Source organism: Rissa tridactyla, chromosome 1 (genome assembly GCF_028500815.1).
Source record: "Rissa tridactyla isolate bRisTri1 chromosome 1, bRisTri1.patW.cur.20221130, whole genome shotgun sequence".
Taxonomy (NCBI): domain Eukaryota; kingdom Metazoa; phylum Chordata; class Aves; order Charadriiformes; family Laridae; genus Rissa; species Rissa tridactyla.
The window spans coordinates 147,110,096-147,137,322 of record NC_071466.1 but is presented as its reverse complement, the minus strand read 5'-3'; the positions used below and the strand labels follow the sequence as shown (position 1 = coordinate 147,137,322).

The 27,227-nt window shown below is 39.7% G+C and overlaps 1 protein-coding gene across 2 annotated transcripts in view; it reads left to right on the top strand.

Annotated features, from left to right (window-relative positions):
• The window catches only part of BCAT1 (branched chain amino acid transaminase 1), a 58,356-nt gene extending 34,901 nt beyond the window's left edge, over positions 1-23,455 (top strand). For both annotated transcript variants that reach the window (XM_054218454.1, XM_054218462.1), the window contains exons 4-11: positions 3,229-3,339; positions 4,227-4,346; positions 6,650-6,813; positions 8,007-8,149; positions 15,262-15,347; positions 17,256-17,396; positions 18,547-18,621; positions 23,137-23,455. In XM_054218454.1, coding sequence (XP_054074429.1) covers positions 3,229-3,339; positions 4,227-4,346; positions 6,650-6,813; positions 8,007-8,149; positions 15,262-15,347; positions 17,256-17,396; positions 18,547-18,621; positions 23,137-23,178 — 882 coding nt within the window. In that variant the 3' untranslated portion in view covers positions 23,179-23,455. The remainder of the gene's footprint in view (positions 1-3,228; positions 3,340-4,226; positions 4,347-6,649; positions 6,814-8,006; positions 8,150-15,261; positions 15,348-17,255; positions 17,397-18,546; positions 18,622-23,136) is intronic.
• Positions 23,456-27,227: the final 3,772 nt, after the last annotated feature.

The following is a 27,227-nucleotide window of genomic DNA, read 5'->3' as shown; positions in this document are numbered from 1 at the left end:
GACAATTACTGTCTTAAGTTTGTTAGTATCGAGTTACATTTTGTTTTGTTAACTGATGTCCTTCCAGACATCAGGGTTATGTTTATGTTAGTATAACTCAGAAGCAGCTCCAGCCTGTGGATTCCAGTTCACTTAACTTTCTAGCCTAGTGAAGGTGAAGGTGAGCCCTTCCTTGTGTGGTGGCAAGTTCATTTGAGAAAGCATTCTAGTTCACTGGCAGTGGGTTGGTCCAATTACTGTCTCTGGTGTAACTTACCTAATGAAACACTGGATAAGACCATGTGAGATTCCAAAAGTACCTTTAATTTGGGGACTGAACATGCACTTTGTGAAAGTTATTTGAAGTGGTTTTAAAGGTTCATAGCTTGGATTGCAGGACAGACTAGACAGATGCTTGTTTGCAACTCAGAACAAATCTGGAGAGCTCCAAACTGGATCTGATGCATTCGGCACATTCAAGTGTATTTGAGCAGAGAATATACAGCAAGGAACTCTGGAAAGTGAAATGTTAAGTCGGAAACCAGCGTGGTTAACAGTTTCCGTGCTTAGCTGCTTACTGTCTAAAGCTGTCTTTTGTGTCTCCAGAGCAGCTTCGGCTATACTCACATCTGTGTGAGAGCCTCAGTAGGGCACATATGCTGAAATGGAAGCTTGCTTCTCCTCCCACTTCTGGGTAGGTGGCAGTGTCTCCACTGAAGTTAGTGGAGTTGCTTGCTCTTTTATTATTTCTTTTTTCTTTTCTTTTCTTTTTTAACCACTGGTATAAGGGAAGGATCAAACTTTTCCCTGCTTGTTGTTCCTGAGCCCCTGACTTCAGCATTTTTTGTTGTTGCTGGTTTTTCCCCATCTAGTCACCAGACCTCCAAAGGTCCTGTGCAAATTACAACAGGCCCCTGTGACTAAGCCTGCAGCTCTTGATCTGCCCAAGAAGTAAGAAACCACGCTGGAGTCCCAAATCTATATTTCACTCTTAGTAGCATATTGCTTTAATGCTTAGCCTCTGGGCCAGTCTGAAATCATTGCTAACATGAATATGCTCTTATTTTTTTTCCATTTTTTTATTCTTTTACCCTTATTGCATCACGTTTCCTCTAGCCAAGAGGACAGACAGAGGAGAATCTGGTGCCAATGCTGTGGCTCAATGAATACACAGTGGGTATAACAAAAATGATGAATTTGGCATTCCCTCCCCTTTCTCCTTGCCCTCCATGATGCAGTGTGATAGTCTGGATCTGCTGAAATCCAGATCCAGCTCCTGTGACGTAAAGATGTCAGATAATATTGTTTACACACCACTGTAGCAACCAACCATCAAGCAACCACAGCAGTTGCTTTTATTCAAGTTGAGCATTTCTGGAACACATTACCATCTCCCTTTTTAATGAGTGAAAGGTTTTACTGAGCTCTGGTAGGTTAAAGGTATTTACTTTTGGGGAAAAAGATTTAACAGCTTCAGAAGGCTTTGTGTTTCAGTAATGATGTGATTCTTACTTCTCTCGAACCATTGGTCAAATCTTAGTAGTAACATTCCTTCCTCTTCCCTCTCATTAAAAGTTCTGTGAATGTGTTTGGGAGAAGGGTGGGGGGGAAACAACTGTTCTGTGATAAGAAAGTATCATTACAGAAATGTGGTATTAGTCACTGGCCCAATAAAAATCATACCAAACTATCAACCATATCACTAGCTATGCCATCCTTTATTAAAGCTAGAATGTTTTTCTTGTAGCTACAATGTCTATCCTAGGAACAGTTTATTTTTCAGAACTGCATACAAAGCTTTTAGTAAGGTTGGCATTGCCATAGGAATAACATAAATTTTGGAAGCAAAAAGTTCTAGGTTCTAATTCTGGTTCTGCTACGTAGTTGTCAGGTAGCCTAAGGAAAATTGCGGGAATTTCTGCAACCGAGTTACAACCCAATTAAAATTTGTCATGTGGAAGGACCTAGCTCTGTCATGGGACTGCACAAAAGCTTTCTAAACATTGCATTTCACTGATCCTTATGGGAAAATGTTATAGAACTTCATAATGAAACCTTGAGTATTCTACTAAAATTACTTCTACACCAATACCCAATACAGGATTCTTTTTTATTCTTTTTCCCAAATAAAAATCCTGCATATGTAGAATTCCAGCCACACAGAATGTATTTCCAGCCATATTTTGTGGAACAGTCAGGAGGAAAAGTCTGAGGAGACTGACAGCAGTGATGCAGTTAAAATCATAGAACTTACACTGAAATTTAATGTACAAAGAAATGCTTTAGAAAATAAATTCTGAAAATCTGAACTCTTGCCTATAAGCATAAGTGATCCTTTAACACTTACTCTAAATAATATCTGTATATATTAATGTGAGCTTATATAATACCTGTGTTTTCTGCCTATAACAGTAACTGGAAATTATCAAGCTGTAACTGAAAATAGCTATGGATATTTTGTGGGCATATGTTTTTTTGCTGTGGTTAGGAGATGCTGTAGAGCATTCTGCTGGGAGGGCACCAGTTGGACAAGCATTTCTGGTAAATTGATTGTCAGCACCAGTCATCCAGATTCTGCAGTTTGATGGGATAATAATGACTAATTTAAGTTTCCTGTAAAGTATAGATAAAACATTTTCATTCATTCTTCCTCTAGTGTAAGTCTGATGCATCTGTCGCTCATGCTAGCTAAACCCCTTTCTGCAGCGTTGGGGTAAATGGGGGAAAGAAGTGACGAAGATTTTGCTACAATTACAGCAAGAACTGCAACAGACTTCCCCTAATTACCTTATTCTATGCTTCCTACCAAAATGCATTTTGGACAGAGCCCTAAAAATTGTTAACATATATAATTAAATTCTGTAGATCTTTTCCATAAGGGAGAATACTGTTTTGGCTCAGTATTAGGTATCAGTCAGGATGTGAGGGAATAGTCAAGTCAAACGCATGCTACAAATTTTAATTGTTGTAACCGAATTATGAAGAAAACGGTTATCATTAAGTCCCCTGAAGGAGAAAATTATATCTGAAGCATAGGCAGGTCGTCTTTGTAATATAGATGTCATAATACTGCCTCACAGGAGTGTGTTGCAGGGATTAACTAGTTAGCATTTATGCTTTGAGTTCTGTGAGCAGGAAAGCAAAGTTCTTTTATTTCCAAAGGGTGTGTTCTGCTTTTGCATAGATCATCATGGGATAACGTGTCTCCATTATTATTTGATTTCTTTTCCCTTATTTTTGGCTTGGTAGTTGTTTGAAGGAATGAAGGCTTACCGAGGAGTGGATGGCAAAATCCGCCTGTTCCGGCCAGCTCTCAACATGGACAGGATGGCGCGATCAGCAAGACGAGCAGCTCTGCCAGTATGTAGCCAAGGCACTTTATTCTCCTTAAGTCAGAGCATATTTTCATTTTCAGAGTGCAAATCTCTGAAACTTTACAGTAGTGTAACATTTATCAAGCGCTTTAACTCTTGAATGGTTCAGTTAAAACTTTGTTAAGAGTTCTTGTTCAGTGAACTGTTTGAAATGCATTTTTCTTTTAAATCACAACAGTGTTTTGCTTTCTTTGTTGTCCCCCTACTGCCTCAGATGTACACAGTCTACTTCTGAGTGATGAGCGCTGATCTGTAGGTATTTGCACGCAGACAGCTAGTTCTGGCACTAGCGCTCCTCCTTTTCTTCATTCCACTTCAGTAAAGTCCTTCATCCTCCGAGTGCCTTCATATTTGGTCATGCTAGCAACTTAATGTTGCTTATAGCAGTTGTATATTGGCCTGTGAATTTCCTCCCACACTTACTAGCTTTATTACTGCAAGAACTTTGCAGCTTTGTGAAGCTGCGAGACTCGGTGGACCCCTTGGAGTTATAATCCTGAGCACCTTTCTGCAGAAGAGGTGGTGCCATAACTTGCAGCACGACTAAGTGAAGGTGTTGGCTGCACAGGGAGTTCTCTCCTTGTCCTTTGGAGGCAAGAAGAGCCAATGGCTCCTTTTTATTATCACAGGAGGATACTTTGTAGCAGAAGAAGGGCATTCTGTATAAAAAGGCACAGGGGAAAAGACCATGGGATCTTCAGTTCTGTAAGAAATGAACTCAAGGAAGATGATGAAATCCTCTGAACCTCTACGGACTGTCACTGTTACATATCCTGATGAAGTGTTCCCCTTAGCATGTGGAGCTATAAAGACCACAGAGCGTTCAGGCTATATTTCTCCATTTGCTTCTATCCCTTTGCTTTTCCTTCCCAGTGTTTTGACCAGAATGAGCTGTTAGAGTGCATCCGGAAGCTTGTGGAAGTGGAAAAGGAGTGGGTCCCATACTCAACCACTGCCAGCCTGTACATCCGTCCTACCTTAATTGGAACTGAGGTGTGAAAATTTCCCCCCCCCTTTTAACTTTTGTGTATTTAAGCACGAGGCAAAAGCCTCCATCCATAAAGGGAAATACGCAGCAGTCGCTAGACAACAGTATTATAGTTCAGGTGCAAGTTGGTTTTATGTTTTTACTTCTGAGTTAGTCACCTGTAGCGCTACTTCAGAAATTTACGTTGACCACACCGCCACCTAGTGGACACATTGATTACTATCACAGAAAGTAAACCTAGATTAACTGTTCTCAGTAGTAACGGCAAAATCTAAATTCAAAATTTAAATTAACTTCGGTTTTGTGCTAACACCATAGTTATTTGTGAAATGGTAATGTATGCCTTTAAAATACTAATAATCCTGAGAAAATGTGAGGGAACAGAAATTGTCTATGTAGATTTTGTGATTTCAGCTCATATCTCTATCCTGACGTTAGTGAGGAGATTTTTGGAGATTCTTCCCAGTAAATTAAGATGGCTTTTCTGAAAGAGACTTTTAACAGAACTAAGAACAAGTTCTTGTACCAATTTATTCTTGAACCCAGATAAACCTGACCTTGTAAGAGGCTCCTTAGCAACAAAGTATTTGTATGGAGTCCGTGAGTTTCATGTGGATGTGAGTCCAGCCTATAGTATTTATAAAGGGAATTAGAAACAGGGAGTTTATTTTAATTAAAACTTTAAACCTATAACGGTAGAGCATAGGACAAAGAAGCTAAATAATGTATGGTTCCCACCTAGGCAAGTTACTCTTCTCCAATATCCACATCTCACATCTGTAAGTAGTTACCATACATGAGCATTATACCTTTCACATGTGTTCTAGGACTCCAATAATTTAATGCTTGTAAACTAGTTGCAGATTTTCAGATGGAACAATCTCCACTCAGTGACTGTAAAGTATTAGTACTAAAAATTTATTTTCCTCCCCTGTTTTTGTTTTTGGAATTCTTTTGCTGTTGAGTTTTATTTCAGATTAACCAACATACCTGGCCTTTCCATGATGTCATATGTTGTTTCCAGGTTGCATGTCCTCCTAATCTTTTATGAATCAGCACAATTAGGAAACCCAGTCAGCATGATCTTTTGAATAATCATGTAAGAATCAGGAAAAATATCAAGATCTTAGTTAGCTAATCTTGCTAGAAGTTTTGCTGAAGGAGTAAGTTAGGCAGAAATCAAAAGAACCCTCTCAGCACCTCAGGAAGGCTTATCTGAATTTCCAGTAGTTCCATTATCACACTTTTATTTTCCCTCACACCTCCCAGTTTAGCTTCACATGCTTTGTGCACGGTGTTTTGCTTAGACTTTTTGTCCTAAAGATTTAACTTCAATATTTTTCAATGGAGACCTGATCTTAGAAACCTAGGATGAGCTCGTTCTTTTTATGAGACTGGTTTCTCTGAGTGGAGAGAAAATAGTAACCCATTCAAGTGCATAGAAGACCCCAAGAATCATGAGCAACCAGATGTATGTAGCCCTCCTTGACCAGGGCAGGCTGGACAAGGTGCATTCCAACTTCAATCATTCTGTGATTCTGTGGCCAGTCCTGAGCTTTGCAAAGAATCATGTAGTTAAGTTGAGTCTCCTACCACAGGATTCAGACTTTGATCAGTGCCAGACTTTTCACCTCCACCTTCAAGTACTGATGGTGATGACTTGAAGTGTGAGAAGCCATCTCTCAGAGAGGAGGGGAAAAACACCAAGTGACACATGCCAGGTTATCTCATCTCCTGTGGTGTTGTGTGAACCACTTCCAGCTGGCAAATCATTTTAGCTTGTGACAGCCGTTCATAAGAGACACCAGTCAACTCTACCAATGCCCATTCTAAGTGGCATCGGCTGATTCTCATCACCAATGCAGCTGACAGGGGTTCCTACATTGTTGTTGTTGCTAGTGGTGGTCCTTGACACTTCTCCCCCAGGAAGGCTTTGCAGGCTTCTGCTGGGATTAATTCATATAATTATATAGTATCTTGTTAAGCTGATTTCTGAATTTTCAAAAGCTTGAAACTATTTGAGAAGATTAGAATCATATCTAGATAAATGAACCAGCTGTAAGCGAGTGGTGACAATATATAAAATTAGGGTGGTTGTGTTGCTAGCATGGGGGAAGTTATAGAAATATTTCTCTTAGTATAAATATTATATAAATATTTTTATAAATGAATGGTATAATATATATAGTATGTTTATAAACTTAGTATAATAGTATAGTATTTATATATTTATGTATATTAATAGTATAATATTATATAAATATTTTCTCTCAGTAACTTTTCATTTCTTTATATTCTTTGTTTTCAGCCTTCCCTTGGAGTGAAGAAGCCAACTAAAGCCCTACTGTACGTCATAATGAGCCCGGTGGGCCCTTACTTTGCAAGTGGAAGCTTTAATCCAATATCCTTATGGGCAGATCCAAAATATGTAAGAGCCTGGAAAGGAGGAACAGGGGACTGCAAACTGGGAGGGTAAGAAAACATAATTCTGCATCTTCTACATAGCTCACAAAGGAGATTTGGTTTTTAGTGAAGTATCTAATCCAGCAGAAGTAGAGGTATTAAATGTAGCAGTTATACAAACAATGTAATGTAATAAAGATTTCAAAATTGTACTTTGCAAATACTATTTATGCAATTCAGTTGCATATTTTTGTTTGGGTATTACAGCCAAGTGGACTATTTGCAGAGGCAATTTTGCAGCATCTCAAGCTGAGGAACTGGACCTGGAAGGTGTCCATGTAATACTTTGGTTATTCCCCTTGCAGCAGTCGACGCTAAAGATATCAATTCTGTGATGCATCATTCAGTACAGCACCTTGCCACCAACTGGGCAGTGAATGGCCTTGATTGCTGACCTCCTTCCTTGGCAAACTGTCCTGACAAGCCATCTGCAGTTAGTTAGGGGAGTATGGGTGTTTAAGGGGAAGCATGAGACAATTGTCTGCATTGACTTGACCATAGTCTGGCAGTTTTCTGCTGAACTATGCCAAAGCATCAGTTAGGTAGAAACATAGTTATTAATGTTCAAGTACTTGACTTCTAGAGTGAAGCTGCTTAGGACTTGACTGGAGCAAGCAACTTGGATGTCGCTGAATAAGTGACTTAATAATATGTCCTTGGTCTTTGATTTAAATGAAGCTAATTTTCTTTACCTGGGAGTTTCCCTTCTAGGCAGGAATTTAGTACTTGTCAAGTGCTGCTCAGCTGATCTTATAGACTAATCAAAGGGCAAGAAAACAGCTTTCCTTAATTCAGTCTGATGTTCTGAGACCTTTACTCTTTGTCTATGAGGTTTTGCTTAGTTTTTAAATATATTTATTGCTTCCCGTGCATCTTTCATACATCAGCTATGAAAAAAGGAATAGTCTGGAGTCACTACTGATTTGATTTGTAGCCAGAGGTGAGAACTTAACTCCAGCGTGGTCAGTGCTTTGGAGCTGCTGACTTTGGGTCTTGATGGCTGTTGAACATCAGAAGCAAAAAGTAAAATATTAGTAGAGTACTTCCAATGAAAATATTCCAGGGACAGGCACTGACTGTGCAGAGCACTTGCTCATAAGGTAGGTGTGCACACAACCTTGCATAGACATGAGAAAATACCCAACCAGATACTCATAACTGTTTGTTCATTCTTTTTTTTTTTTTTTTTTTTTCTCTGGAAGGAATTATGGTTCTTCTATTTATGCCCAGCAAGAAGCCCAGGAGTTAGGCTGCCAGCAGGTTTTGTGGCTCTATGGAGAAGACCACCAAATAACTGAAGTTGGAACAATGAATCTGTTTCTCTACTGGATAAATGAAGATGGAGGTATAGTAACACAAAACATGAAAACTTTGAATAGACAATTGGGACAATAATCCACAAAATTACTATTAGAGTTCAGGTCATAAACTTTTTAATGCAGGTGATTTAACAAAGGAAATGTGTATTCTTTTCTGAAAACTGATAGGTGGCTGTTAGTTATGCCATTGAGAAAGAGGACATTCTGGAGCAGCTGTGTCTACTGCCTACTGATAACATACTAAACTGTTGGGCCAGTCCAAGTGCTCAGAAGGGTAGAGTCTAGCAATCCACATTGCAGGTTTGGTGTCAGCTCTAGCAGCATGCTTGATCTTGAAGGAGGTGATGGGTCGAAAACAACACAGACATACTAAAGACACCTTATGGCTGTGTAACTCCTCAAACTGTGGCTTTGGGCATGAGTGGTTCTTATCACCACTTTCTGGCATGTTAAATGTTCCTGAAGCATAGACAAAAGTATTTCAGTATCCAACTGATGAAGAACTCAGCTCTTTCTTTGAAGAATTTGAAGTTCTGTCCAGTGGAGGCAGAGAGAAACATGTCAGTCAGCATTCTGCATTACTAATGCTCAAATGATGATTTCAAGATACCATCATTCTTGAAGCCATTTTTACCTCTTTGTACCCATGGTCATCTCTGATCAATGTACATACTGATTAGAAAACTATCTAGTGAATGAGCAGCCAACTATTTAGACATCTCAAAAACACACGTTGGGCATGCAAGTATTCAGTGCTTGAGAAGTGATAGCTGCACCTGAGAACTGGTTCAGATGACTACATGACTCTGAGTCCTTAAAGGACTGAGACAATGTATAGGCAAGTGAATAAAAGGACACCTCCAGACTTCCATGAGTGCAGGCCTTCCATGAAAAGTAAATGTAACTGAATTTTTGCATGGCAGGGTTCAGACTCAAATTTTTGTCATAGCGTCATGGGTACCCTTGAAAATGGACATTTTTCTGACAGTGCTCAGCTGCAGTACAGAGGCAACATTCTGTGGGGACAGCAGTATGCTTTGGATAGTCTAGGGTAATGGGAATCCAGCTACCTGACTCCCTTCTCCAGTTTCTTTATTTATTCTTCTGCGAAATCTTTACCACTTTTTTAAGAGGAGGGATGATGCTCCCTCAGTGTTGAATGAGTCAGTGAAGTCTTGTGAATGAAACTATAAATATGAGAAATCTTGTTTTTGTTGTTACAGCAGCAGTAGATTTGTCAATGTAGCTAAATGGCCAAATTCATGCCTTGTGTAACTTCACTGGAGAGACACGAAAATAGATTTTGGCTCATTCTGCCCAAGGAAAGGACACTGAAGGGGGGACATAATTAGAATTCAATGTTCGCATTGTACTTAAACCAGGAATATGCTGGAATTATCCAGCTGCAGCACCGTGTTGTTCCAAAGATCTGCCAATCACTGTGTTACCAGTGCACTACTGAATAGTACTATTGTGAGGTGGCCGTAGCAAACAACTTGTAATTCATGCTACCCAAGCTAACTGTATACTGGCAAACCTGCCATTTCACACGACATGGTCATTAACATCACTGGAGCAGTTTGCTGTCTCCTGGTGTGTTGATTAATGCTTAATTTATGGTATCTTTGGTTGAGAATCCCTCTCGCTGTCAATGTGTGTCATCACATACCTGCCTATGGCTTTACATTGTGATTTAAAAAGTGTTTGCCATTATGTTCTGTCACTTCACAAAGGATATTTACTTAGGCTGTGGTTTTGTTTTGTTATGCAAATTCTGTAGCTGAGAGAGGGATCTAACATGAAAAATAGTGAGGCAGAAATTGCGGATCATCATCAAAAGGAAAATGCCTTTCTTTGTGTGTTCAGAGGTCACCGCGGAGCCATCTGAACTGCTCTCCTTGATTTACAACAAATCAAAGACCCATCCCAATAAAGCCTAGACTAAAGGACATCTATCCTTCCAATGAGAGTAGGCTTTTCCTGCAGGCTTTCGCTATATATTTTCAGTTACAGCATTGTGACTAAACATGGCATCATGTCTTGGATGGCAGGAGGAGCCTGGAAAAATGTTTTGTTTGTAACATCAAGGAGGGAGTAGTGGAGGAAACTGCTTAATTTCTGGTAAAATAACATGACGTGCTCTGTGCTGCTTTTGTATGCCCACTGCTGTTCTGGCTGAGGCTTATAATATGACCAAATCGGGATCCCTGCTGTTGCATAAATACAGGAGTGTGATATTTCATTCATCAAATACTGTTTACGGTTTATGTTCACAAAGTGAAAATTTTGGTCACCCTACAGTCCCTTCCACCTGCATCTTCAGAGCACATAAGAATCCCAAGAAGCTGTTAACACTGAAACTTGTTTTCTTTAATAATGTCTGTTCTTCTGCCTAGAATACAGGCTTGACTTTACGGAAAACCTTAAAATTGAAACATATGTCCAACCTGAAGGTTGTTAACTATGAAATCTGTCTGTACTTTCCAAAAATTAAATTTCTTCAGGATGATTTGGAACCATCTGGGTTCTACTTCTAGCTTTAATGTTAAGGCGTTGTGAATAGCATTCAGGCATTACTTAGTATTTTTGTGCTGATATTGAAATGGAGATTAATAGTCCCTACTTCAAAATAGCTTACATAAATTAAAAAATAAATATGTTAAAAGATTCTCTGGAACAGTCAGGTAAAACATCAGGCAAGTTTGCTTAGTCTTCTCCAAGTGGAGGATTATTTTTGCTGCAGAAGTATCTTGTGCCAAGTAGATTACTAACAAAATAAGGATCGTACCTTCTGCTCTAGTACAAAGCCATAGCAATAGCATGGAGGGGAGAACAGGAGATGAAAGAGAGTGCAGGCAAAGAAAAGGAGGGGAAAATAATTGAGGAAAGTAAATTGACAGAGACGCAAAGACAGAGTGATTGTACAAGGGGAGAGTATAAGAAAAGCCTGAGAGAAATAAGGAGAAAGAAATAGAAGGGTCCAGAACAAACTGGGAGAGGAAGTCAGCTGTTAATAATAGTGAAATCAGGGTTTCCCGGGTTCTCCTTGACCCTGAAGTTCACTTGATATGTTATCATTTTGGTAAAATATATTTTGGTGAATTTCTCAGCATTGTTATTATGTGGCTAGTACTGAAGTCATCCCATGTTTGGAATCTTATTTACTACATGTTCATAAATAGAGCTGTGTAAAAATTGAAGCTGTGTAATATGCAAGACCTCATTTTAAAAATACTTTTGCACACTCTAATGGAGTTCCATTGTTACAGCATGCCTATACCATGCCTGGTGTAATGGGGTACTGGACTGATAGTGCTAATACCATACCAATAACAGTAGTCAATGGAAGAGAAACCCTGACGTTTTCCTTTAAATGGCTTTCCCCTACTTTTTTGCTACTATAGATTTTAAGGCTTCTAGCCCTTCAAAATAATTCAAAAGCCAAATGGATCCTGTGAGCTCACAGTCAGTTTTTTTTGAGATGGACAAACTGATGTCATAGGGAGCCTGGTTTGGCATCAAATCACACAGACGATGAGCTTTTTGGCATGCTGTGTTGTATAGCATTATCATCTCTGCCGAATACCAGGGGAGCAGATGTTCCTTGGGTGGCCCCAGGCTGGTAGGCATCATATGCGTACTTGACAAAATTCTACAGAGCAGGCTGTTTGAAACATTTTGAGACTCCCATGTCCCGTCTGCTCAGTGCTGTTTGGCGTCTGGTTTGACCTGGCACCTCTTCAAATGAGCTCAAATCAATTAATATATGTTGCTGTGCTTAATCAGGTCCTGGCCAAGACCTGTGGCAACAAAGAATCATAGAATCATAGGGTTGGAAGGGACCTCTGGAGATCATCTAGTCCAACCCCCCTGCCACAGCAGGGTCACCAAAAGCAGGTTGCACAGGAACGCGTCCAGGTGGGTTTTGAATGTCTAGAGAGACGGAGACTCCACCACCTCTCTGGGCAGCCTGTTCCAGTGCTCTGCCACCCTCAAAGGAAAGAAGTTCCTTCTCATGTCTAGGTGGAACTTCCTATGCTCAAGTTTGTGCCCATTACCTCTTGTCCTGTCCCCGGGCACCACTGAAAAGAGCCTGGCCCCGTCCTCCCGACACCCACCCTTTAAGTATTTATAAGTGTTGACAAGATCCCCCCTCAGCTGTCTTTTTTCCAGACTGAAGAGACCCAAATCCCTCAGCCTTTCTTCATAAGAGAGGTGTTCCAGTCCCCTGATCATCTTGGTAGTCCTTTGCTGCACCTTCTCCAGCAGTTCCCGGTCCTTCTTGAACTGGGGAGCCCAGAACTGGACACGGTACTCCAGATGTGGCCTCACCAGGGCGGAGTAGAGGGGGAGGATGACCTCCCTCGACCTGCTGGCCACACTCTTCTTGATGCACCCCAGGATGCCATTGGCCTTCTTGGCCACAAGGGCACATTGCTGGCTCATGGTCATCCTGTTGTCCACCAGGACTCCCAGGTCTCTTTCCACAGAGCTGCTCTCCAGGAGGTCAGCCCCCAACCTGTACTGATGTGTGGGGTTATTCCTCCCCAGGTGCAGCACCCTACACTTGCCCTTGTTGAATTTCATAAGGTTCCTCTCTGCCCAAATCTCCAACCTGTCTAGGTCTCTCTGTATGGCGGCACAGCCTTCCGGTGTGTCAGCCACCCCTCCCAGCTTTGTGCCATTGGCAAACTTGCTGAGGGTGCACTCTATCCCCTCATCCAGGCCATTGATGAATATATTGAAGAGGACTGGACCCAGTACTGACCCCTGGGGAACACCACTCGCCACTGACCTCCAACTGGACTCTGTGCCCCTAATCACTACCCTCTGAGCTCTCTCTTTCAACCAGTTCTCTATTCACCTTACTGTCATTCCATCCATGTCCATCCACATTCATCTAGCCCACTCTTCCTAAGCTTCCCTACGAGGATGCTGTGGGAGACGGTGTCAAACATCACCAAATAGAGAATGTTATCTGGTGTGTAGTCACAATCTTTGGTATTAAGGTCCACATTATTTGAATTTTTCTGGTAGAGAAGGGAGAGAATTTGTATATGACTGGGTGACAAATACAGAACATCAGGTTTTCAGTGTTCGGAATCAGGTGAGCCCTGTGGCTCATGGGAAGTTTTTAAGTCCTCTTCTTTTGATAGTTGTGCCAGAATTAGGACCATACAGGCATCATGTTTAGGAGTGATGCTATAGACAGACTCCAAAAAAGGAAAGGTATTGTTCCTAACTGTATGAGAAAGAAGAGACCGCTCCTGTACTTAGGAGTCTGGGACAGGTTGGAGAATGGTACTATTGGTTATTCACAGCAGAGCAGAATATATAGCCTATTACAGCTAATATATAGCTATATATTAATATAGCTATATAGCTAAGTTTTTTATACATTTTGGTATGGCAGTTTATATCTTACTCATGTGTGTATGTATCCTCATAAGAGGAATGTAGAAGCACAGGTAGGAGAAACTTCTAGTCCAAATGAATAAATCCAGGGGTGGCTGCACTAAAAAGTAACAGACATTTCCTGAGAGAATGGACAGTGAGTAGTAGATTCAATGAACAATTCCTTTTATTTATCCTCCATTTCCCTTATCCCACCCCAGCAGCTCCCAAAGCCCCTTCTTGCAGAACAGGAGAGAGCCCATGCTGTAGTCAGTCTGGACCTGTGTATGCACTGGCTGGCAGGCGGTGTTTGTGCACAGAATTATCTAGCTGACTGTCGAAAACAGAGTATTAAACAGCTGAGCTCAACCTGCACCCTCAGTCCAAGGATGAATACTGTATTTCTCTCTTCTACCCAGCTGCAAGTTCTCACAGGACCTATAGAAACATTTTTAGGACAGCTTCTCCTTTGAGACTGGTTCAAACAGGCCTGGATGCAGTGATCTTTTGCGGGTAGGGAGAAGGGGGCATAATAAAAACATGAAGATACATATCTTGTTCTTTTATGTGACCTAGGTAAAAATGAATCAAAAACCTTAATGGTTTGTGGATTTAATGAGCAGAATAGGATCCTTATAAGATCAAGAAAGATAATGAATTCTCACTGGGAAAAGAAAATGGTTAGAAAAAAAAATATGAAGAGTGCTACTGAAAGACTGTGGATGTCTTCACGTCACAGTGCAAATCTGAGACTGTTTTAAAAAAGGCTGGCTGTCTGAAAGAGTAAATGCTCGGTATTCTCTGATAACAGAAACCACCGAGTATGCTATGTAATGGTTTAAAATGAAAGTGATGTTTTAAAATGAAAAAGATTAACTCTGATTCGCTGAAAAGGTCAGATGGAAGAACAAAGACTACATACAAGCTGCTGTATTGTTTTTTAAGTATTTACCCAGTATGGATTACCATTTATCTACCATTTCATTATTTACGTTAGATGAACATTTATCTAATGTTCTTTTTCAAAAGCAAACAAGAAAAACAAGCTAACAAACCAAACTAATTGAACAATTTGAATTGTTGGTGCTTTTGGAATTTTATTAGGACTGCTCTTTTAGTGCAAAGAGAAAATTAGGGGGGAGAAAAGGACTAAGACAAAAGATCATTAAGGAAGTATTCTCTCAAGATGCATTTGGCAAGGGTTCCAATGTTTTGCTTGTTCAGTAAATGAGCCTCAAAATTTCTGATAGATGTTTCATATTAATGGTAGGAAGCAGGTATAGTGAATCCCATATTCCTAAATTAAGTAAAGCAGTTCAGGGAAAGTAATGATCTGCCCTGGGATTATTAAGTATTGCTTTCCTTTGTGCATCTCTATTCTGAATTTGAAGACTGAGCCTTTTAATGGTTTCCAGTAGTTATGCAGAAAATCCATAATACACCGAGGAATAATCCATAATACACCTACTACTAGGCTTTAGCCATGCTTTTATTAATCTAGTAAATGTTTTTCTTCCCCACCCACTGAAGTGTACTCATAAGGTTTCAAACACTCAAAACCAACTTATTGGAATTGAATTTGTGTAACTTGTGTTCTTATAGAACTCTGATAAATGTTGCATCTTACTGGGTTTCTGATATGATTCGTCTTTTTTTAATTTTCATGTTTGGTGTAATATCAGTAAGCATTATTTTTGTTTCTTTGTTTCTCAACCAGTGTTTCTATTTCTTTTGTGTTTGACAGAGAATGAACTGGCAACCCCACCTTTAGATGGCATCATCCTTCCAGGAGTGACAAGACAAAGCATTTTGGATCTGGCACGCAACTGGGTGGGTGTTTTGACCTTGGCAGTAACGGTTTCAACTATCATGTTATAATATCGACAAAAGTAAGCATTCCCGGTGCTCAGCATCTTGCAACTCAACTGATCTGGCCAAATCTCTTAACCTAAATGGGAACTAAGGGCATGCTAATTCATAGATTCCCAGCAACACCATCAGAATACCCACACCTGTCACACAGAACAATACCGAGCTTGTTAAAGTAGCTCCATGTAGTATTCAACATGAAAATTCTCATTAAATCCACTGGTACCAGCAACTTAAAGCAAGGAAACAATTACCATGCATGACCGCAGCTATCCTTCAGTCATCAGCACACTCCTTCTCCACTTAGTTCTCATGGTTTCACCCTTATTTCTAATAAGTAGCATGCAGCCTAAAATCCAGCCACAGTCTTGAAGTCATCTGTCTGCTTCCAGATTCCAGTTCTGTAGTGTAGCCATCCAAATACTTATTTGTACACTTGAGGCTACCTCGTATCTTGAAATGCGTCAGACTGTTCACTCGGCCTGTACCATACTCAAAGGTTTTATCGCAGCTTGGATAAGAGTACTATACAGCCAACGGCTTATCAAGCCCAGTATCCTGTCTCCTGGTTCTGGCCAGGCTTAGGTTTAGGGAGGAGTAGCAGGAATGACACAGGCAAGTGTGATACTTTCTCCTTGGTATTAACTCAACTTCCAATCACCTGTAGCTGAAAGACTTCCTGAAATACGGTTCACAGTTATATCATTTAAATCTAACTTGCAGTGAAGAGACCCGGGCGGGTACTTTGTGTTGCATGTGTGACGCTTGTTGACCTGCACCGAACTCTTGTGCATCTTTATTCCTATTGGTACTCCCCTAGTGCAGATATGCACACACAGTTCTCAGTCCCATCTCCTTTACAAGACAGACAGACATTCCCAGTTGATAGGGCTTGTTTGTGAGATACCAGACTCTCACCTCAGTGCCCTTGAATAATTAGGTATCTTCTGCTCTCACGAAGGTTGTTCTCTTCTTCCTGACCTCCATTCCCTAACCTATCTGAAACTCTGTTTGCACAATGTCCCAATAGTATTCTCTCCAAATACTGTGCTGTCCAGAGCTAATTGTGTTTTCTGTTATCATAAGCGTCTCTGCTTCATGTTAGAAAGCTTGTATATAAAACAAGGGCTAAGCTTTAGTTTGGTCTGATAGGACAATAGAGTCCACATAAATTCATGAAAGGAAAATTTTGAAGTTTGATGTTTGTTTTTGTTCTTTAAACACATCCCCTCAATCAGTTGCTGTGCATTCTTCAACACTGGTAGAAGGTAAAATGCTTCCTACGCTAAGACTGTCCAATGTGAATTGCTTTACTCGTACCTGCAGTACAGTTAATTTTTGTATGTGACAGCTGTGTGCAGGCTACAGTGTGAAATTTCACCAGGAATTAAAGAAACATATCACATCTAGTTGCAATTGCGCTATTGCAGGTGGAATTAACAGAATGTATTTTGCTTAAGAATTGTCTGAGAGTGGGATGCAGAGCTGTCTTGACATAATTGAGTAATTTTTGTACAAACTGTAGCACGCTAGAGACCATGAGTAGTCAGATCCTGTGTCGCATCACCCATGACAAATTCTGATGTATTATTCCCTAATGCAATATTGCTATTCTGTACCAAATCAGGAGGAAGTGCCACTTAATCATCAGCATTGTATCTGGCAAACCACTGGCTTCCTTGAAGGTCATTCTTTCGATTAGAGCCTATCTTGTGTGATACTGGGAGGTTTCAAAAGATCATCACAGCCAAAACTTGACTCATTGCCACTAGGCTAATAGTTCTGTTAGAGATGTTTCAACATTGAAAAGAAGAATACAAACCATTTTTAAAGTTTTTACAATTTTTATGGTTGATTCTTCTTGTGCAGGGAGAATTTAAAGTGTCTGAGCGATACATCACCATGAGTGACCTGACAGCTGCCTTGGAAGAGAACAGAGTAAAGGAGATGTTTGGTGCTGGAACAGCTTGTATTGTGTGTCCTATTTCTAAAATTTTATATAAGGGCAAGGTAAGAAAATGTATCTTCTTCCCTCACCTTTTTTCTTTCTTTAGAATTTTATCATAATTAATTGCAGCTGACACAAAAAACAAGTTAGAAAAGGAGTGCTGCCAGAGGCTCCTGGGAAGAGGAACAGTGTCAGTATGTTGTTTCTCAAGTGAGTTACTAGAATGTTGTCAGAAGAAAACTTTCCCTCTCATCATCTGGGGTTTTTTAATAGCTAAAATCATAAAATGTCAAATCCTGGGACAAGGAAGAAATAAAAGTTCCCAGCATCTTTGAAAATATAGAAAAATACATTCTCCCATGTTTCCTTTATTGAACATTTTTTCCATAATTAAGGCACCTGGGAAAGGTGAGGGTGGGAAGAACTTTTGCAAGGAATCAAGTTTCTGAGCCACTGCGTTCTTTCCTTCTCAAGTTCGTCTCTTCTGCATCCCTCATTGCAGGGAACCAAGCTCTGATGGAAGAGATGTTTCAGTAGGGTGCACAGCTGCTTCCACCTACTATCCACCATATGGGAGATTTCTCCTGCACAGGTGGAATTCCACAGGCGTTCAGCCTGTTAAGCTGACTTGATGCTATTTAGCCAGCACAAAGTCAGTTCAGAAGGTTAGTTATTGCATCTGCCTATCTCGATGTGCTTTGTTTCAGTAAGTATGACAAGTACAGTAAACGTCTGTAAGGTGATATTTCTTGAATTAATAAGATGGAATAAATGTATTGGTATTATGAGGTGATAAGATAACATGAGAGATATCAAGATGCTGAGTGATGATAAGTACTGTAAATGTACCTGTTGTGTTTCTACATGATATACTTTGAAACGAAATGCTGTATATAGTGTTTCTACTCTTGCCTGTACAATATGCTCTCCATTTTGGACAGATCTTTTGGAAAGCTTAGATTAGCCTTTGTTTAAAAACCACATTACAATTCAACTAATCCTACTTTTCCCTGGCTCAGCATGGCCTCCTACAAAAAAATGTTACAGCAATACTTGCCTACTTGTAAGGAGGGTTAGAAAGCTTGATAAATATTTATTAGAGTTCTTGGTGACCCTAAGGTATTCATATGTACATAAAGCTATTATTACATATTATTTTCTCTCTCTCTTTCCACCCTCCCCCACCCCCCACCCCTTTTTATTCAATGTCAGCATTTGCATATTCCAACGATGGAGAATGGACCTCAGGTAACAACCCGTTTCCTGAATAAGCTGACTGATATCCAGGTAAGGTGCTTCCTCCTCTTTAACCAGATAAAATAACAAAAGGTGAAAATTTGAAAACAACTGAAAATAGTCTTTTTAATAGTGGTGCTATAGGCACCATTATATAATAATACAGATTCTTTTGTTTGGTGTGGCTATTCAATCAATTTATTATTTTTTTTCCCTTGAGAAAGTACGATATGGATGGAGACTGATATATTTTTTTCCCTATTTGGAAGCTGGATGAGAGTTGTAAGATATTACTGTTATAAGTAAAGTCCAGTACTGTTATATGCTTCTTTTTAAGGGAAAAAATAGATGAAGCATCTTAATAACCATGATCACAAATGAATATAAGCTAAGCAATAAAGAGATGGGTGAAGCGGTAAGCACTCACCAGCAGGAGCCAGCTGATCACCATTTCTGTTTCTCAGCATCTTTCCAATCACACGGTCACTTCTTGTTCTTAAAACAGTTCCTTCCTCTGTGGTCTGCCAAATATTAAGGTCTATTTGGAATCTGTTTGACCTGATCTGGACATAGGAGTCAATACCACTTCAGTTAAAGTCAATGATCAGAACACGATGGTCCTTCTTATTTAGATTGCCTGTTTTCCTTATTTAGCATAGTTTGTGGTGTGGGGGATTTAGGGATAGAAGTAGGTTTTGGCAAGTTACAAGCCCCTCTATTTAAGATCTGAAAGCAGCTCCTTGGCAGTATTGTCATGCTTTCTTCAAATCAAGTCTGATGGTTACTGTTCTACATTCTAAGCTTTTGGCCAAGAGGTTCTTAGATTTGCTACTAAAATTTTTATCTTCCTGCCGTAAGCCCTGAACTAAGAATCTTCTTGAAAGATTGTGAGATGCAGGGTACCACACTACAACTCTGTGAATACCATAAAATACTCAGATCTTTTTAAGAAAGAGTCCTGAAATTTATTGTTTTTCTTTCTGTTTTACGGGCCCTTTACTAGTGTGTGGAAATAATCTGGCACAAGGCTCTTCTGATGAGACCCCAAACAAAAACTACCCATGAATTGCAGTCTGCTGTCATATGTTGACCCACCTAAAATCCCATTCATTGGGATGGATGGATGGATGGATGGATGGTGATGATTTTGCAATATATGTAAGGGCCTTCAACAATTTGTGTTCGGTTTGAGTCTCCACTGATCACTTTTACTTGCAGTCACTAGAAGAATGGCTTGTGAAATCCAGAATTCTTTTTCAGAAGGCAACACTGGAATATGTGTCTTTCTCCCTTGGCCAATAGATAGTGAGTGAATTATTAAGACAAATTTATCCAGCCTGCTCTCTCAGGCTTCCTCCCATGCCTTCCCTGATCACCTTGCTTTTCCACTCCCAACCATGGCTCAGGAGGAGACAGAAAAAGTGAGGGTTTCTTCTAACCATTATCTTTCTCGGACCTTTTCACTTTACAACTATGCATATGGACCTTTTCATCTTAAAACTATGTACATAGCAAGTGTTCATTAGTTACTTGCCAAGAGTAAATCCATCACTCTTGGAAAGTGCTGGTCTATTACGTAGATGTTTACTTCTGGGTTTTCTTCCTTCTTTAAAGAAGCCAGGAGTGTTAGAACACTTCGTTTATTAGAAACATGATTTTAGAGAGAATGATGGCTGCTTCTCCCCTGAGAGCTTGCTGATTGTGTTTCTGCACTTTCCTGTCTGTGAAGAGATGAGCTCATATCCAAATGGACCCCAGGTTGTCATACAGCAAACAATGCTGTAACACACAAAATGTAATATATAATATTCTTTAAATGTCAGGGGAGTTTTCAGGATCTTTCACAAAGATCTTTTATATATTCGGCCAGGAGGGGGAAAAATAGGATCTCTTTGCAGTATCATTGGACTATTTGCACTATCATTCGGACAGCCTGAGGCTGCTGTTCCAAGGAACGTTCAAGTTCTGAAGAATAAAATGCAATGGAAATTACAGCCAAACACAGCTTTGGTCTCTGTGCTGTGCTGTTGCCTGAACTAGGGCCTTGTATCCATTTAATGTTGGACAACGGACACTTGTAAAAAAGTAAAAATTCTCAGTACCAGCATTGTCCTGCATTTGAACCTGTGAACAAGAGGTGCAAGGCTCCATATCCAATATCATTATACTGATTCCCTTGTGTACAATACATGCTTGTTTAACATTTTCAGATTATCTTCGTTATTGTGTTTCCAAGTCCGTTTTCATGCTGCTCATTGTTCTTTTGCAAGTCTTCTGTGTTCAACAGCATTTCTTTGGATTTGAACAGCTGTTCAGTGGAACTAGAGCTAGAGTGACAAATTAGAAACTCATGGGCAGAACTGATTCCATTTCACATGCCATTTGAGAGACACAGTAGTAGCACTGCAATATACATTTCCCTTCCTATGACTGGGTGGAAATCATGATTGCTAAAGGCTGATCAAGATTTTAGATTAAATCATTTACATTGTATACAGTAATGGTGTGCTTATGAATGAATTAGTCATAGTACACTGTCTTCTATAACCGCTTGAGTTAGAAGATTTAGAGATGAGATTCTTTTCTCTGGGAATACACTCACTGCAATACCGCTCAGATGTTTTTGTGGTTTTGCTTTCCACGCTTTGAGAATAAACAAGCTTTTGCTACACCCTTTAAAGTGTAGATCAGGATGCAACTTTGAAGGGATGGATAGAAGGTAAGACATTATTTATACTACATGATATAAAATACATTTAAACACTGCAGTCAAGTCAGCAGTGAACAGATATTCAGTCAAAACCCCTATCTTTCTCAAAGTTGCACAGTCTAAATGGGTAGACCAGCGGAAAACAACCAGGGAAATACAATGGACATGTTAATTTTTACAAAGCAGGACCTGTGGAGGAGAAATGAGGGATGGGATTGACTAGCCTGAGGTCACAAAGCCTGTGACAGAATCAGTAAAGGAAGCTAAATCTGCTTTTATTTCCAGAATGGAAACGTCTTGATTGTGGTATAACAGCTTCATTTCCCTTTTAATTCTGGAAACAGGTTCAAACCATAGTCAAATGGCAACTCAGACCATCAGAGCATTAGGTGATACTACCACCTAAAGCGAGCAAAATTTACAAATAATCCCCTGGCCTTTGCCTGCTTTATGATTTGGGGGAGGTAGGGGTGCCACCTTTTCTCTGAGAAGGAGTAATATGAAGGTCAAAGACATCTCTTTTTTTCTCCCTTTGCCCTGATCCTCAACAAAATTGCCTCACATTAGGGTAATCCAGTGCTTTGTGGTTAAACTAATGATAATCTGCTTTTCCTTGGTTAGAATTCCCAAGGCAACCACACTGACATCTGTGAATGTAAACTGGAAATCCTTTGAACAAGTAGTTCATCCAAGGTCCTGTGTAGCACCATAGCAATGTTTAGTCCACATCACAGACTACAGAACAGGTGCAGCAGAATTAGCAATGAAAAGAAAAAGTAGATGTGATAAATGTGGAGGTCATTTAGAGGCTTTACCTGCTGGAGTAAAGTGTAAAAGGCCAAAGCAAACTGAATTTCATTCCCTTTGTGGATCCAGAAGTGTGTTTTTTCTGGCTCAGCCTGATTTGGAACCATTGCCTTTTCCCTGCTTTCTTGTCCCTTTTTTTCCTTTCCTGATGATGCAGAACCTGGATTAAAGGAACTTCCTTTTATCCTCTCTGGAGAAATTATCATCAAGTGATCTTTCCAGGCTACATAAATCCTCTATAAACAGTCTTTATTCCTTGGAGGAAAGTGTTTTCAAGCTCCCTGAACATGGTACTATGAAGGAAAGGGCTCCCAATTTACATCTGCTGCTGGTCTGTCTGCCTCTACTTTACTTAGATACTTGAATCTTATGCGCCTTTTTGGGGTGCTCTGGAGCATTGTTTACAGGGCTGGTGACAAAGAGCTTTAGAACACGGAGCCAGTTGAACAACCAAAATTTCTGCCTCGGGACTGTATCCTCCCCTGGAAGGGATAGAGCTCTATGTGGTGGGTTGCCTTCATTTCTGCCTGGTGATCCTGTTGGTTTGCATACAGAAAGATGACTTGTTTGAGTTGTGTTATAATTCTCTGTAATTGTACTCTGTGGTATTTGAGATGGGTTTTATTTCACATTCAATCAGAATGCTGTAATAAAAAGCCACCTTGAAAAGAAAAAGAAATAAAAACAAATGTGTTTGTTGATTGGAGCTTGAGCAGGGGCATACTTATGAATGAATTAGTGAACTGACCTCAGGGAATAACTGTATTAAATAGATGGAAAGCTCTAGTGAAGCAGGACTTTTCTCTATCATCTCTAGTGAGTATCAGTATCACCCCTTCCTAGTCTACGTATTGTTAGATGGATAAAGCTTCAAGCTATGTTTAGGCTTTGCTCAAATCAAAGACAGAAGTAAAGGCATAAGAAATAATCTAAACTTCTATCAGGGTGGTGGATATGAATCTTTCTGGGGACAGACCTAAGAAGTTATCATAATTGTACACTGTTACTTTCAACTTTTATTCTTAAACTCCATTTTTGTTTTGTTTCAGTATGGAAGAGAAGACAGTGATTGGACAGTGCTGGTGTCATGAAGGTGGAAGAGTTGAGACCCTTCAGACAGAGCAGACATGATAACTTCTGTAGCTGCCTGTGCATAGCATAGTTTCTGTACAAATTTGCTCCCCAGGATGATTGTTTCCACAATCTGGCGAATGTGAACACAATCATTTTGATTTTTACTGTAATCCTTCCGGTAGAAGCCTGTCTTCTTGGTAGAGGTGCTAAATGTTAGCAATACAACTTTCCTAATGATTTCCTTAGTGCCTCCTTGTGTCTTTTGTACAGCCTAAAAACTGCTCTTCAACTGCTCTTCAGTTTGTTTTTTTTTTTTTAACTGCCATTCCCATTGTCACATAACACAAAGATGTTGCCTGTTAGTTGGCCACAGGGTTCTATTGATGTTATTTTGCCTTTTTCTCTGTGTGGGGAAAACACTTTAAGTTTAGCCATAAGCTCTTCCCTTTCATACTCTGCTTGTATGGGAGATTCCTGAGTTTGCACAGCCCTCTAGGATACTGTGTCAAATAACAGCTCTGTCCTTTAGGCCAAAATCCTCCAAGTTGATCTAGCCTGCAATAGGCTCCCTGTTGGGCTATTGCCTTTCCCTCCATGGGGATACACTGTGGCTGCTTGGGCACTGCATACCTCCCTCATAGTTTAATACATCCTTCCATACAGGATTTACAGGGCTGGGCCAGGCCCTGCTCAGACAAGAATCACCCTTTGTCTGGCCTAGCACAGAGCTGGGCACTGCGGCCACAGCGCTGCCTTCCGAGTGAATGTCTAGAAAATAAGATTAGACAACTGTGGCTGTGAAAGTTGAACCACTCCTCAGAGCAACCTAGCCTTTAGATCGAGGAATTTCTTTCGACGTCCAGTCACATAATTTAGATCCGCAAAATGTTTTCCTTGTCCCCTTCACCACTTGCTATGAAATGTATCCAGCCTCCGTTGACACATGTGTACCTTAATAGGGCCTTCCTATTAAGGAACGAGCTATGTTGTCAGCTGAAAATACCTAGCACAAGAAGGAAAGAGATTTCATTCAAACCCCAGGTTTGTCCTGATTAAGCACATACTTCTTCATTCATATACTGCTACTCTCTCACATGCAGTCCTAATACTATTTGAAAGCAACATAGAGCATGTAGCCCATAATTAGGGAAATAACTTCTGCAAATGTTCGCTAACAATTATACTGTAATATTTATTAGATTTCTCTTCTTGCACACGGCTTTGTCGAACAGCTTTAAGATATCTCTTGCCAAAAAGGATCACCATATTCTGTGTCAATGTTCCAAAGTGCTACTTCAGTGTAAAACTGGTGGAACTTTATTAACACTAATGGAGTCCTATAAGAAGTAAAAGTGAAACACTTATTGCCATAGTTTGCAGTAGAGATGAACCAGTATTAAGGGAAATATTTAGCACTTTATTATATTTAAGACCCAACAGTATCTCTCCCATGCATTATAAGTCCTTTGTAGTTACGGGCATTTGTTAACATTTTAAAACATTCTAACAGATTAAAAAGGCAAAATGTAATTTCTAACAGACCATCCATGCCTTACGCAACTGCTAAAAAGCAGCCTTATGTCTTTCTTGTTAATTTTTGGTCAGATTTTAAAGACAACCCCTACTTAACTATCACTTTCTTTTGCTCCCTCAAATCATGACTTTTACTGTCTTTCACTGTGGTCCAATCTGATCTTTTAATGAAGAACAGTTGAAGGTTCTCTCTGACAATGTAACCATTGTTAAAATTTATTAGATAGTTTTCTCTTTAGAATACAACCGCAAGCACAAAGTGTTGCTTCGCTTACAGTAGCCATAGTATTGTGTGTCTGCTTTTCTGACCATTTGAGTCTATTTCGTGTCCTGGTCTTTGTTCAGTGTGTATTATAAGCTGCTGGGTAGTCTTTCTTTTTTATTTAATTATATGGGTGGAAAAATTAACACGAGGAATATGTCAAGATGCAACGTGGGGTAGAGAGTTTTATCCAATGAGACAAGTATCATAATTAAAGAGTGCCTTTAACTAGTGTGGCATGGAGCTCTCTAAAGGTTATGTAATGAGCAACCACATGTGGCTTCCTGGTACTGAACTATCTAATCTGTCCCCTTGTGTTCATCTTAGATTTAGCAGCAAAAGGAAAAGTGGAAATATCTAATTTCAGATGCATGGCAAAGCGGTTGTATGATACCTTAACATCTCAGGATGTTGATAGCGATGACAGGTATCGTATGTCAAAAATCCCGATGAAGGCATCAGTATACCAGCAGTAATCTATTCACTAGTCAGAATGAATAAGGACCAGTTAGTAGAATTATTTTACTGTGGTGTAAACTTAAAAGTTGTGTAAAACGCCCCTTAAATTGGATGCAAGTAATTTAATGTGAGGAAACCAGATGTTTTCATTTATTGTGGTTTGCACTGTTTCCTGCACTGACCAGAGAGACACCTTTCCTTTTACTGCACATTTTGAGCCGATGGAGATTTCAGAATGATGAGAGTTGAAACTGGAGTGACCCACAGAAATGCACAGACTTTTCTAGAAGAGAAGAATGAGAACAATGTAGCGTGTGTATGTTAACTGTTGTCTTTAGCATCCTGGTTAATTGCTTTACTCCGGCTGTGTCAACTCAAAGGGGTGCTTGTTTCCAAATGAGATTCAAGCGAATAGGTTCTAGATTTTAAACTTTAAAGCATAAATAAGGGAGCTGATGGGTGAGTATAATACAGGAAATTCTTCTGATGTTGCATGCTGTTCTGCCACTGCTTTTTTATCCTGTTAACCAAAGGAAAGAAATAATATGTGTAAATAATAGTGAGTATTTGGTATTGCATTCTTCCTATTTTTGCCTGTAAAATTTAGGAGGGAACTGTGATATTCCCTGAGCTAATAATAGATTGTAAAAGAACATCTGCACATCTTTTCTCCATGTGCCCTATTTGTTTAATTGCAACGGATTTACATAGAAAGAGTATGGTACATCATAACTAGGCAATTATCTATTCTTCATCACTTAGTTATGGTTCTGCTAATTGATCATTTAAGACATAAGATACTCTAACATTAGGAGAATTTGAGACTGTTCAAAAAAGATCAACAAATTAATATTGTTGTGTGATATTTGCATAATTGGCTGCAATTATTTAATGTTTAATTGGGTTGATCAAATGAGATTCAGCCTTTCACATGCTTATGTTTTACAAACACTGGTACTTTAAAATGATAATAATGAACTCTCATTTTTGTATGTTCTTTCTTCTCCCCTTCATTCTTTTGATTATTATTTTCAGTATTGAGCATGTCCTTAATTTTCAGTTTGGTGAGCGTGATTCATGCATAGGAAAGAAGTCCTTCAAATGAGAGGACTTTGCATGAAACAAGCATTTCATACAAGCTGTTCTGATGCCAAGAGTTATGGCTTCAGCAACTGGCATCACTTAACTAGATTTCTAACTGCAAGGAGGGCAAATTCGCTGAGAATTTACAGTGACAGGCTCTGGTGAGAATGCTAATAAAGTTTCCTGCTTAGGGTAGATAAACTGGTTTGTCTGTAGCAGTGCAAAGCAAACATGGTTTTTCTGGGATATAGAAGGGAAGTCTGATAAGACGAAACCAAGATAGTGAGAGATCTCTCTGCCCAGCCATTGTTTACACCTGTGCAACTGTCTCAAGCCAAAAAGCAGTTGTCCTCCACTCCTCCTCTTTCCAGAGAAACTCTTGTTTTGGGTTTACCTAATTCAACAGAGAGATACCATTGATCCTCTCCTATATACTTATTTTATACTTATTTTTCCTCAGGCATGAAGAATGGTAATTTGGAAAAATGTGATATCTGGAGTGCAAATTATTTGAAATGCCTGTCTAACACATGGTTTTCCAAGGAGGTAGACAGAAAAACAGCTGGGACTGATCTCATAGCCACCTAATTAGAGGAGAAACCCTCTCGAATTCAATGGCCTCTCCACAACGATCTGCATAATCTCAAGAGATTGCTTAGTGTGAACTGTCTGTTGATAGTGCCTTGCAATGAAATAGAATACAGAGATGGTAGCACAGCCTGCCAGACT